Source organism: Piliocolobus tephrosceles, chromosome Y (assembly GCF_002776525.5).
Source record: "Piliocolobus tephrosceles isolate RC106 chromosome Y, ASM277652v3, whole genome shotgun sequence".
NCBI lineage: Eukaryota > Metazoa > Chordata > Mammalia > Primates > Cercopithecidae > Piliocolobus > Piliocolobus tephrosceles.
Genome location: NC_045456.1, coordinates 3,501,564 through 3,515,765, shown reverse-complemented (window position 1 = coordinate 3,515,765; position 14,202 = coordinate 3,501,564). Strand labels below are relative to the sequence as shown.

Genomic DNA, 14,202 nt, shown 5'->3' with positions numbered 1-14,202 from the left:
CAAGTTAATAATTTCAGGAAATACCCGCAAAGCAAGTAGTTAAGCTAAAAAGATCAAATGTTCTCATTTGAGATGCATTTTAGACAATTTAAAAAATTAAAATACAGCCAAAAATCTCTATTATAATACTATTTCTGGTACTAGTTTCATTAAATCTTCCAAGATCCTTTGTTCCCTCAACTGCACTTTCCCCGTTTATTTTTCTGTTTGAGGATATTTCCACTGATGTTCTCTGAGCGTTGTGGGTAATAACCAAGAAAACATAAAAAGCTACATTAAACCTTAATTTCCTCTTGTACACACTTAGGACTCATCAAAGAAACGAACTGCATGGCAAAACAACAACAAAAAACCCAACAGCAGCCAAAACCAAGATTCCCCTGCCCTCTGGAAGCTTCTCATATATATCAAAATCCGTATGACACATATAAAGTTTTCCTTTCTGTCTTCTTCCAACTAATAACTAACATTTCATACAGCATCCTCCAGTTCATATAAAGCACTTTCCCAATTACAGTCACATGCAGCATAACGACGTTTCCATTAATGACCACTTAAATGATGGTGGTACTGTATCTCTAGCGTACCTTTTCTAGGTTTAGATATGTTTAGATACACGAATAGTTACTGATGTGTTACAGTTGCCTACAGTATTCAGTACAGTAACATGCTATGCAGGTTTGTAGCCTAGAAGCAATAGGCTCTACCATATAGCCTAGGTGTGTAACAGGTTACATCATCTAGGTTTGTGTAAATACACTCTATGATCTTCAGAAAGTGGCAAAACCGCCTAACAAGACATTTCTCAGAACGTATCCCCATCGTTGAGCAATGCATGACTGTATATAATTTGCTCCTGTCTTCCTAAGAACAAATTTAGAAATTGTGGAGTTGAGGGAAAAGGTTCAGGAAGATTACTCCTCCCCTCATTCCGCATCTCAATACTTTTTGCACAAAAGTCCTCTAGTGGGCCTCCCCAGTCCCAACATGTATTCAGTCTACCTCATAGACGGCAACCCTCTGGCAGCCAGAACTGGGCTGCCGGCCCTCCTATCAGCTGATGATGTCAAATCCGGCTGGCAGTTGCAGCATTCTTACCTTTCAGTCTCCTTTCCCTCTATTCCTTTTCACTGCTCAAAACCACACAGGTCAAAGTTGCTGTGTATGTTTTACTGCCATTGTTAACCTGTAAATATAAAATTTCTTTTGCCTCATCTCCATGTGTGTGAAATATACCAGCCTTTGAAGCCTAGCTCACATGTCAACTACATGATGCCTCTCTTCAATTTCCCAGCTTGGTACCACCCATCTTCTGCTGAGTCACACATGCACTCCAATAAACCAAAGGAGGAGAAACCTAATTGTATGCAGCACTCTAGTCCCAGGGCACCCTAACAGACTGTCTCACACAGGGTAGGTCCTCAAAAAATACCCACTGAATCAATAAATAATGAATCAAAAATGACTTGGTCAATTTGAAATGAGTGTTTCAGCTAAAGAGATGATAAGGTCAAGTGCAGTGGCTCACGCCTGTAATCCCAGCTACTCGAGAGGCTGCACAGTTTCGGAGGCCAAGGCAGGAGGATTGCTTGAGCTCAGGAGTTCAAGACCAGCCTGGGTAACATAGCAAGACCTCATCTCGACTAAAAATTTAAAAAAAAAGCATAGCCAGGCATGTTGGTGTGTGCCTATAGTCCCAGCTACTCGAGACGCTGAGGTGGGAAGATTGCTAGAGCCTAGGACATCAAGGCTGTAGTGAGCCGTGATCACAGCACTGCACTCCAGCTTGGGTGACAGAGCAAGAGAGAGAGAGAGAGAGAGAGCGAGAGAGTGAGAGAGAGAGAGAGAGACGGAGAGAGGACTTCAACATTTTATTTTTATTTTATTTTTGAGACAGGGTCTGGCTCTGTCACCCAGGCTGGAGGACAGTGGCACAATCTCGGCTCACTGCAACCTCTGTCTCCTCAAGCCAACCTCGCACTTTGGCCTCCTGATTAGTTGGGACTATAAGTGTGCACCACTACACCTGGCTAATTTTTGTATTTTTTGTAGAGACGGAGTTTTACTATGTTGCCCAGGCTAGTCTCAAACTCCTGAGCTCAAGGGATCTGCCTGCCTCGGCCTCCCAAAGTGCTGGGATTACACGCATGGGCCACCATGCCCAGCCAGACTTCAACATTTTAACTGAGGCCAATTTAATTTTGTTTTTTTAACTTTCTTGTCTTTTTTTAATTTTTTGCTTAACTTAGACCAATTTAAATTTAATATTTTTAATATAAAATCTCAAATATAAAGTTCAGAGATGAACATGATGATCCTCCATGTGTCTGTCGACTCAGCTTCAATGGTCACCAACACATGGCCAATCCAAGCAGACTCATAGAGCCAGGAGGAACTGTAGGCTAATTTGGGCCCAAAAGGTTATAGCCAAGTGACCTGCCCAATGTCACAAAGCTGATCAGTGGTCCACAGGAAGACAAAAACCTATGCACTCTAACTGCCAACAGAATCCCTATACAAGGCCTCCTAAGAGACACCAAGAGAAGCTAGGGTCAAAAATAGGAACGAAAGGGAACCTTCTCTCAATTAATTTTTGATTTTAAAATGCACATGAGAAATTAAAGTAGGGGAGAACTTTAGTTTTTTATGCTACGTAACAGCAAGGTGGCAGGTCTGGGTATAAAAAATATCCCCACCTGCAGCTTATTTTGCCTCCAGCAGAACAGTGTCCATCATAGGTGAACTTATGTGACTAGGTTCCCTTCCTTCAATCTCAGTTATGGCTTTTCACATTGTTCCCTGCCTGCATGACACCCATTTCCTCAGAGTGTCAGGGTTCCAATGTCCTCTGGGGCCCATCACCCACCTCATCCCCTTTCAAAGTGGGAAAAGAGCTGATAGGGGTAGAGAGGCTCTGTGTCTCTTCAGTGGGAAATAAAGGATTAGAAGCAAATGTGGCCAACGTACTTAGTCCACCATCAACTCTGATAGCCATGAATGCTGATGGACAACCTTCCCCATGTCCCAGGTGTCTCGTATCAGCTTCCCAGGAGATCAAAGAAGCCTCTGATCCATCAGCAGCAGCTTATTCTGCTCCAGATATTAGTACCACCTCCTCCCTCCTCCCTCTCCCTCCTCCTCTTCCTTCCTGGCCTAGCCAAGGGTCAATCCCTCACCCACTCAGCCCAACATTAAACTAACACCTGCATTTGTCTGCCCCAAAACTTTCAGATGCATATATACAACAGTTAATGTTTTGCATATGTAACAACCTTAGTAGAAATTTTCATACTGTGATTCCCTAACTTACATTCTGAAACATATAATTATGACTCAGATGTAATTTCTGATAATGAAGTTTCTGACAGAGTGGATAATTAGAATACAGTCTTTCTTAACAGAAGTATTAACTATGCGGTGAACATTCAAGCAAGTGTTTACCTACTGCTGTTCTAGATACAAACTAGAATCTAAAAAACTCACAGAGTGATAACCTTTTGTTTTCAACCACACTGACAATTGGAATAACAAACATCAATTCTCAACCAAAGCTAAGTAAACAAGTGCACCAAATTAACCATTTTAGCATTTCCAAAAAAAAGCAGATGAACTCTCTAGATGTTAACCAATAAATAAAGTTCTCTCTGCACTCTATGATTATTTTACTCTTTTCTAGAAAAGAAAAATCTAATTTATATTAATAGATGAAAACATAATTCTACTGAGGGCATTATCTTTGTCTTATGGATCAGTCCACATACAATTAAATCCAAACCACAAAATTCATCCGTAACCCATTCACCAGGAAATAAAGATTTTGTTGACTATGACGCTTTATCATACTGAAAAGATGCATATATTTGCTCAGTTATTTATTTTTCAGGTCTTTGAACAGAGAGGATTTGCAGTGGAGGTTATTACACAAGCCATCCTGCAGGCCCTGGGCAGGTATTCAAATGGCCCTGGTATGCTGCCAGACCCCAGTGACAGATCATAAGATTTCACAAAATCATAGTTTATAAATTCAAAATAAAAGATGCAGCAGCCTCCATTTTAAGCTCATTTTCGTGACACATGATAAAGATCAAGCTTCCATTTCTCATATCAAATTATAAAATTAACTGTTCAGTATCTCTAATGAGGTCTATCAAAATAAAACTCTTCAAAACTGGTATTTCTAGCATTCTTTAGAAGTGTTACAATTTTTAAATTCTCTTTTCACTATAACACACTTCATTATTAAACATGGGGGTATCATTACTTTTATGTTTTTAGTTTTAATTTTTGAGACGGGTCTCGCTTTGTCACCCAGGCTGGAGTGCAGTGGCACAAACATGGCTCACTGCAGTCTCGATCTTCCAGACTCAAGCCAATCCTCCCATCCCAGCCTCCCAAGAAGCTGGGACTACAGGCACATGTCACCACATCCAACTAATTTTTGTATTTTTTTGTAGAGGTGGGGTTTCATCATGTTGCCTAGGCTGGTCTCGAACTGCTGAGCTCAAGCAATCAGCCTGCCCCAGTCTCCCACAAATGCTGGGATTACAGGTGTGAGCCATTGCACCTGGCCACATCATTACTTTTATTTTTCATTTTTTTAATTTTTTAATTTTTATTTTTTTGAGACGGAGTCTCACTCTGTCGCCCGGGCTGGAGTGCAGTGGCCGGATCTCAGCTCACTGCAAGCTCCGCCTCCCGGGTTCACGCCATTCTCCTGCCTCAGCCTCCCGAGTAGCTGGGACTACAGGCACCCGCCACCTCGCCCGGCTAGTTTTTTGTATTTTTTAGTAGAGACGGGGTTTCACTGTGTTAGCCAGGATGGTCTCGATCTCCTGACCTCGTGATCCGCCCGTCTCGGCCTCCCAAAGTGCTGGGATTATAGGCTTGAGCCACCGTGCCCGGCCTACTTTTATTAAAAAGTTAAAAAATTTTATGCATTTGATTGTATATAATTTTACCTCAAAAGAAAAAAGAAGAACTGTAAACAAAAATGTATAAGGTATCTAAATGGGAGTGTCCTGACATTTGCAACTTACTTTGAAAAATATCCAAAAAATAAGGTGGAACAATAGATGAATAGACACATTTGTAATTATGAAAGTAAACTGTTAATTGTAGACTTTAGGTGGTGAGTATACAGGCATTGACTGTGGAATTCTTTCAGCTTTTCTGTATGTTTGAACATTTGCAAAATAGAACGTTGGATAGAAAAAAAGCTTAAGGCTGGGTACGGTGGCTCATGCCTGTAATCCCAGTGTTTTGGGAGGCCAAGGAGGGAGGATTGCATGAGGCCATGAGATTGAGACCAGCCTGGGAAACACAGCAAGATTTCTATCTCTACAAAGTATTTTTTATTAGCTGGGTGTGGTGGTGCATGCCTGTAGTCCCAGCTACTCAGGAGGCTGATGCAGGAGAATCACTTGAGCCCAGGAGTTCAAAGCTGCAGTGAGCCATGATCACACCACTGCACTCCAGCCTGGGTGACAGAGCATGACCCTGTCTCGAAAAGAAAAAAGAAAGAAAGAAAAGTGTGTATGCTATATGTTATATATGTATATCTCATAGCCATCAGAATGTAATCCAATAATCCAAGCTCCCCTCCCTTTTTTTTTTTTTCTTTTTCTTTTTTGAGACAGAGTCTCACTCTATTGCCCAGGCTGGGGTGCAATGGCACGATGATGGCTCACTGCAGCCTCAAACTCCTGAGCTCAAGCGACCCTCCGACCTCAGCTTCCCAAAGTGCTCTGATTACAGGCATGAGCTACTGTGCCCAGCCCTTAAGGTAACATTCTTAAACTTGGTACTTACAGAAGCTTTTGTGCTTTTAAGATGAAGAACTAGTAGGAGATATAATAGCACAAAATTATTTAAGACATATGTAAAAAGATACAAAATTATTAATATGATACCACAGCAGTCATGTATAAATATACATAGAAAAATAACTAGATTAAAATGCAAATAAAATTGTTGTATAGTAGTAGAATTATGGATGATTCCCCCCCTTTATTTCGTGAACTTTCTGTAATATAATCATACTTATAAATGCTTTCTGAGCACATATATAAATGCACATACGTATATTTAAAAACATTTTCTATAAGCGCAATGAATGCAAAAGAACTATGAGGTGGGGTGTTGCCATGTCTAAATTTAAGAAAAGGAACAAAGGCCAGGTACAGTGGCTCAGGCTGGTAATGCCAGTGCTCTGGGAAGCCGATGTGAGAGGACTGTTTGAGGCCAGGAGTTTGAGACCAGCCTGGGCAACATAGCAAGATTCTGTGTCTACAAAAAAAGAAAAAAATTAGCTGGGCATGGTGGCATGCACCTGTAGTCCTAGATACTCAGGAGGCCAACACAGGAGAGGCAGGAGGATCATCTGAGCCCAGGAGTTTGAGGTTACAGTGAGCTGTGATCATGCCACTGCACTCCATCCTGGGCAACACAGCAAGACCTTGTCTCAAAAGAAAAGGAGAGAAAAGAAAAAGGAACAAAAAATATTTTGTTTTACAAAAAAGGACTTGTGGGTTTACCTCCCCATTCTACCCTTTGGATTTTGTTTTCTCTCATTTTTGGTTCAAATACAAATGAGTCAAGCATGAATATAAACATACCAAATCAACATGGCCCACCCCTTTTCATTCACATACTGGTAGCATATTAAGGTCATGAACAGTTTTGGCCGTTTAGTTTTAGGCCAACTGTAGTACCTTATTATATACACTAAATGGAAGTAATATTTGTCGAGGAACAAAGCACATGAGTCTGCTTTAAGAGAATGTAACCTATAACAACAATAGTCTATTTTTTTAAAGAATCATTAAGGGCTAAAGTAAATGTCTTATAAACAGGCATCTTCTCAGATTATGGTGTAATTTCCTCTACCTGGGAGAATCTAGTTGGTTGAGCCCCAGTCATTTTGAGATGGCAGCAAAAACCACATTAAGTCACCTGCCTCATTGAGTCATAAGGGAATACGTGGATTTGAGCCCAAGCCACTCTGAATTAGATAAGTCACTTCATCTCTCAGGGCCGCGCTCTCCTCCTGTATAAAACTAGGTCCTGCTAAGGTCCCTTTCAGCTCAAAAAATTCTCTGAATCTCAGGCAACAGAAAGCACAGGCTCTGAGAAACTGAGCAAGGACTAGGTTTTCTTGAACTCTACCTAGCTAATCCTTGGATAAGGAAAACCTGGCAGCATAAAAACAAGTGAATTTGTAAAGAGGAACAACTCCACAGAATGCCCCACATCCAAGAAGCATCTGGAGATAGGACGTGGAAACAAGGAGACACGAAATCGCTCCCATGTAACTAATCACAGGAAACAGCCTCACTACAGGGCTTTTTTTGGGGAAAATTCTTGGCAATCCCTCCCACTCGATGGACTCTAAACACATTATTAATTCCATTTTGGAAGCTGCAAATAAAGATTGTAGAAACATTATTAAATATCATAAAGAAAAAACAAAGATAATACCTGAATGTATTTACTGTTTTCTTCACATCTACTTTAACTGTAAGTGATTTCTTCCTAAGATTGATAGGCGAGGGTTTCACATCAGAAAGTTTTTGACTTTTATCAAGTTGGTTACTGGAAGAATTGCTCTCTTTTCTGCAATCCCCTTCTTTCTTTATTTTTTCCTTCCGTTTGTCATTACTAGACCTCAAATCAACATCATTTTTATTTGGATAAGTACAGGCAATGCTGTCTTTCTTAGACGGTTTAAAAGGTTCTTTGACTTGTCCATCTTGAGTCTCTCTCCCTCTTCCAGGATTAAAACAATCTAACTCTCTATTTACAGGGCCTTTTTGAAAACTGTATTTTCTATCTTCTTCCTTACAGTACTTCTGAGTTCTCCCATCAGAAAAGTCCTGGTCCCCATCCGAGAGCTTAGGACGTTTGTGACGATAGTCATAGGATACTTTGGTTGCTGAACTGGTCTCTGGGTGTTCCCTCTCAGCATGTCGATAAGTCTGGGGCCCAAGGTTCCACTGGTCTGTGTCCTCTTGGTAAGGTGGGAGGGAATGCTCGGGCTTCCACTTTGGATTCCTGGCAGGCTCTCTGCTTTCATACCTCTCCACGTCTTTAGGTCTTTTTGATGTGTGTCCATATTTTCTGAAATCACGATCCTCAGGATACCTGTGTTGACATAAAGCAGTTTACACTTGCAATAGAGAGAAGAAAGGGAGAATTTATATGTGTAGAATGTTGGGAAGCATGGCTTTAAATGCAGAATGCAGTGGCAAGTTAATCTATAATCCCTTAAGCCAATTCTAGAGGCATAAGGCAGTTAAAGAGGAAAATACCATCTTTTAAAAGTATTCTAGCCATCAACATGATTTACTCTAAAAAGAAATACTTCACTACAACCAGTACACCATAACTAAATTACAATGCTTTTTGTCTTTTTAGACAAAAGCTTTTCAAGGTGGTTATCTTCAACCATAAAGTAAACAGACCTTTTCACTTGAGGCGTTATACCAAATTACCCAGGTTTAATGTTTTCCTATACCTCTTCTGAAATGAGCTCCTTGTCTCAAAGTCTTCAGAGCCTCTTCTAGTTGACTGGGAGTATTTTTCTTCTTGTATCCTCTGGTGCCTCAACTCATCTTCATGCCACTTTCCTTCAAATCTAAAAGAATCTGCTATTGACCTCTGAGGTGGTTTCCCTCCTTTTCCACTTCCTCTAATTCTGTGGTCATCAGGACTATACCCTCCTTGCACTTTCTGGGGATAAGAATTCCTCTCATGCTCTTTGTAGGGTATACCCTCTGAGTATTTGGGCATATACTGAGCTCTCCTGTTACTGTCCCCTCTTCCAGGCGAATATCCTCGGTGAGGCTTATACATATAAACATTTTCTAAAGAGTTTCTTATGTTAGGGGAAGGTGATCTATGTTCATAAGACTGGTAATATATATTTCCACGAGAGGGAATCCTTGGTTTACTCTGTCCATGTTTCTCACTGTCCATTCTCCAAGCGACGGGTCTTTTTGGATCCTTCCTATATTCACAGCCATAATGCCCGTGAGAATGTCTTTGCTTGTAGTGTTCAGCATTTCTAGGTACTGGCGATAAAGACCTATGTAAACAAACACAGAAAAGTGTAATCCATTTAAAGATAATCAACTAAGTGTGTCTTAATATGACCTACCGAAAACAGTTGCTTTTCCTAGGATCCTTCAGATTCTTCCACTCAAACTAAATTCATCAATTTGCTACATCTGCATTCTAATTGTACATTTGGGGGTCTGACTATAGTACTGCCCAATCAACAAGCATACTCTTTCCATCTGACCTAAGGTATTCCATGTGCTTATCCAAATGAGCTGAGCACACCTTTCCCATTGGAGGAGGGCCAGCTTAGGTACACAGCAGGATCCATTTTAGAAGACTGCTGACAGCAAAGTAATGGCAAAAGAAGATGCAGTGACTTCAAAGGGCCAGTCAGCAAAAGCTTACATCCTGCTCAAAGGCCAGGTAAGAAACAAGCAGGAAGGCAAGACTCACACAAATCAATGTGTAGGAGGGTCTCCAGCAAACTGAACATCACCTCTGACAATAAATTAGAGTCTAAGATTTCATGATGCTACAATTCAAACTCAGAACCAAGCCAGGCCCAGAGTTTCTCCAGTTGATTGTCTACTTTCTCTACTAAGGTTGTATCAAGGAGCAAAACACATGTACTCAACCGGGGGAGAAGGGGGAACAAGAGGCTCTTAAGACTTGAATCTCATGCTTAATTCCTCCAGAAATACCTCTAACATAGGTAAGTTGCTTTTTGTTCCCAGATCTGTTCCTTTGCATATCGACGGAAAGATGTGCTGTTCGAACAGAGCTTGTAACTTTGGTGAAGTTATACTTTAAAGTAGCTATGATGCTCTCCAGGGACAGCACATCCTTTCTGGAACTACCTTCTCCGTACCTCAGCATTGCCAACATTGAGGCTTCTGTATTCAGGGAAACCAATTTGGGTTGCCTAGGCGTAAAGAGAGGTGTGCCACTATCTGGGACACAATACAGTTCCATTTTGTACCTGGGGACCTTTCCCCCGATCTGACCTGCCCAATTTCTCCATCTCCTCCCTGAGGGTTTAATGTCTTCTAATCAATGAGGAAGTGATCCTTGCAGCTTCTGTTATGGCTCTCTCTTAGAAGCTGCCATGGAGTTGGTGCAACCATGAGTGAATCCCTTTCCTTTCGATGATAAGTCTGTGCCCTCCCTACAATAAAGGAGGTAGATCTACCTTCCTCATGTATATACTGAACTTGGCAATATTGCCCTCTGGAGTCACCAAGCTAGACATACCGGTAAGTGTTATTTAGCTAAAGCAGAAACTCTGCCATCCAGCTGGCTATACCTCATCACAGGAGGAAGCAACTGGAGCCTCTGAGGACTTCCTGGAAGATTTCATCTCTTTCATAGCCAAGGAGAAAAGATGGCAGCCAGAGTCAAAAGTCTTCCAGTCTGGATGGAATTCCCAATAACTTACTTTTAATCCTTACTTCACATTCAATATTGGTTTGACATGATATTTTATATGTTTTATAGCACAGTGTCCCTTTCTTCTGAAGAAGGTTGCTGGAATAGTTGCTATTGTTTTCGGTTTTCCTAAAGGAACAAAAAAGACTCAAGGAGTCTGTTGGGAGACAATTCTCCACAGTCTCTTGAGTTCTGCACGCCTTGTGAGCGCCTTTTGAGCAGAGGCACTGACAGCCTTTGTTCTAAGGCAGTGTTGCAAGATAGAGATAGGGTCTCCCTCAGGGAAAAGGGTTGATGTGTTTGCTGTCCATTATTTGCAGCCCCTGATAAGGGACTCATGTTCCTCAGTTGTACTGTAACCACACTGCCTGTATGGAAAGCTCGCTGCCTCACAGCATGCACCCAGTCAGTGGCTCTGCGGTGCCAGCCCTCATGGGACCCAGAGGGTGAGGGGAATGACAGGAACACGAAGCTCAAGCTGCTTGCTGTACTCTGAGTAATAAAGGCCTTTGAGTCTGACCCAAGAGTGCCCTGTGGCAGGCTAATAATGTGTTAGTTCTCAAGTAGGGTAAAATATCAGATCCTTTATAGTTCTTAACAAAGAAACCTGAGAAGGAACCTGGAAATCAGGCACTGAGCTTGGCAGGGTCTCTTGTGCCCCTCACCAGCGGCTTTTGTCTTATCAAGAAAAGACCTCTGTGGGCCAGGAGCGGTGGCTCACGCCTGTAATCCCAGCACTTTGGGAGGCCGAAGCAGGCAGATCACGAGGACAGGAGATCGAGACCATCCTGGCTAACACAGTGAAACCCAGTCTCTACTAAAAATACAAAAAATTAGCTGGGTGGTGGCGGCTGCCTGTAGTCCCAGCTACTCGGGAGGCTGATGCAGGAGAATGGCGTGAACCTCGGAGCCGGAGCTTGCAGTGAGCCGAGATCGCACCACTGCACTCCAGCCTGGGCGACTGAGCGAGACTCCATCTCAAAAAAAAAAAAAAAAACAAAAAGACCTCTGTGATACCCTTTTAAAATCATTCACTTCTTTACATTCCCTTTTCTTTCTCAAATTCCTTGCCATTACAAGTTGCTCCTGTGAATTACAAAATGAAAACTGTTGACAAAAGCTTGATTAGTTACTGCATAACCGAAACGCATAAGCAAAATGGGCAAGTTATCATAACATGAAAAATCTTGGTCTGTCTTTTTTGTGTGAAATAATGGTCCTTTTTAAGTCTCAGAAAATACTAGTCACATTTACAGCTCGGTGCCTTTGCTCCTGCTCTCCCCCTTAACTAGAATACTTCTCTTCACTCTTTCTGCTTTTAGAAGTTCTATACATCTGAAATGCCCAGATAAAATTGTTTTTATCTCTTCTTTGAAGACTTTCTTAGTACCCCCATTTCCCTCCACAAAAACACAATTATTTCCTCCCTGAAAATCCAGAATCCTTTGTCCCAATAAGTAGCACAGCACTTTCCCCACTGTATCATAGTTGGCCATGGTGTCAATCTCAAAGCCCAACCATGTGCTTGCTGAAGCCACAGAAGATGGCATATTTGCTTTTGTAGACCAAGAACCTGCCTGTAGCAGGTGTACAATAAAGACTGGTTAAATTGCTCCAATCTAATGATACATACTTTTGATACTACCAAGCTGGAAAGAGGAGAAATGGACTATAATCAAACTATTCAAAAGGAAACTCCCAATTTTCTACCTCGAAATTTCTTTAAACATATTAATTATGAAAAAATAAAATGAAATCCATCCTGAGGAATTCTAAACTACTCACTAATTCAAAAAATGTAATACTCTCAAAGATATTTCTCACTCTCTCCTGCTGTGGCCACTGCTTTGCTTTTCATTATGGATTAACTCTAGCTACCTTCTATGATTAAACAAAGCTGTCAGCTACTAGAATGTAGAAATACAACCTCTACTATGATAAAGTACCTACTGTGAATAACCAGGTCTCATGAGCTTATTAAGTGTTTACTAGTACTGGTGAAATTGAAAGTCACAGCACATCCCAAACCCAAGCTTACTCTGCTAAGAACTGCTCACCTGTGCTTCCACCTGGGGGATCTAGATCGTGACCGTGCCATCCTTTGACACGTGAGCCACTATCCACTTTTTACACTGCAAAGAAACACAGGATTAGCAAGTTTGTAGAAAGAGCCTACAATTTGATCTAAAACACAGCGAATGCTGCCAATTTACTTAAACCCTTTGTGCCTCAGTTTCCTCATCTATAACATGGAAATAATAATAGCACCCCTTCTTATTGGAATGTTGTCAGGATAAAATGAATTAAATCAGGGATCAGTAAACCTTGTCTGCAAAGTGCCGAATAGTAACTATTTTAGGCTTTGCAGGCCATATAAGGTCTCTGTCACATCTGTTTCTTCTTTTTTTTAAAGCAACTCTTTAACAATGTAAAAATGTGACTAGACAACATTGAGATGTGCCGTAAGTATAAAATCCACATCAAATTTCAAAGAGTTCATATAAAAAATGTAAAACGTTTTATTAATATATTTCTAATATTAACTACATGTTAAAATATTTTAAATATACTAGGTTAAAGGCACTATATTGGTCAAAATTAATTAAAAAAATAAAAGTACAAAAACTATTTAGCTCAAGTGGGTCATACAAAAATAGGCCTGGCAAGTCAAATGCACTGTAGTTTAATGACCCCTAAATTAAATCATAAAAAGAGCTTATTGGTATCTGGCACACAGCAACTGCTAAATAAGTAGTCCAAAAAGAGGAAAAATTACCCAGAATTCCTCTATCTGAATACAAGCACTACTACTTTCCTGTCTTTCACCATGTACAGAAACACTTCACATAATCACAGTTAAAATGTTTAGGAATACATGATGGTATACACTGTTTTTTAAATTGTTGGATTCTAAGAATTACAATTTCTTTTTTTAATTTTTTTTTTTTGAGACAGGGTTTTGCTCTTCCACCCAGGCTAGAGTGCAGTGGTGCAATCACAGTTCACTGCAGCCTTGATCTCCCAGGCTCCAGCGATGCTTGACCTCCCAGGTAGCTGGGACGACAAGCGTGCACAACCACACCTGGCTAATTTTTGTATTTTTGGTAGACACAGGGTTTTGCCATGTTGCCCAGCTTGGTCTGGATCTCCTGAGCTCAAGCAATCCTCCGACCTTGGCCTCCCAAAGTGCTGGGATTACAGGCGTGAGCTACCACAGCCGGTCAGAATTACAATTTCGAATATTCAACTGCTGCCTAACTTTCCACCAGACAAATATACCCAAAATGTAATTGAACATTATTAGACATTTAGTTTGCTTCTGGTTTTTTGCTAAAACAAATAATGTTAAATAAGTAAATATTAAAAGGCACTTCTAAACTTGGTTTTTCAAATATTCTTCAGTCTTTAAAAGAAACTGATAGCTTCAGAAACTGATTTTTAAAAATACATAAGTAGGTATAATCTCCTATACTAGCTATTATTCATAACTCAGTAGTCCTCCTCAGTTCTGATACTAATATTAAGTAGTTCCTAACTTAGTGGTCCCAATCCCCTGGTGGCTTCTAAAACAACTGCCATGGGCTCATGAATGATCATATAGCTACCATGCACAGACTACCGAATAAACAAGTATATGTCTCACGTATTATGCACCTTGATTTTGCAAATTTCTGAAGATACTATGGTGAAACTAAAATATAAAGACTTCTTGTCACTATG

At 40.8% G+C, this 14,202-nt stretch overlaps 1 protein-coding gene across 6 annotated transcripts in view; it reads right to left on the bottom strand.

Moving 5' to 3' along the window:
- Positions 1-14,202, bottom strand: part of BCLAF3 (BCLAF1 and THRAP3 family member 3) — a 74,427-nt gene that overhangs the window by 40,093 nt on the left and 20,132 nt on the right. For all 6 annotated transcript variants that reach the window (XR_003308361.1, XM_026451881.1, XM_026451883.1 and 3 more), the window contains 3 exons: positions 12,540-12,614; positions 8,513-9,082; positions 7,477-8,139 (listed from right to left, as the gene is read on the bottom strand). Coding sequence is in view for 5 of the 6 variants with exons in the window: in XM_026451881.1 (XP_026307666.1) it covers positions 7,477-8,139; positions 8,513-9,082; positions 12,540-12,580 (1,274 nt within the window). In the remaining variant the exon portion in view is untranslated. The remainder of the gene's footprint in view (positions 1-7,476; positions 8,140-8,512; positions 9,083-12,539; positions 12,615-14,202) is intronic.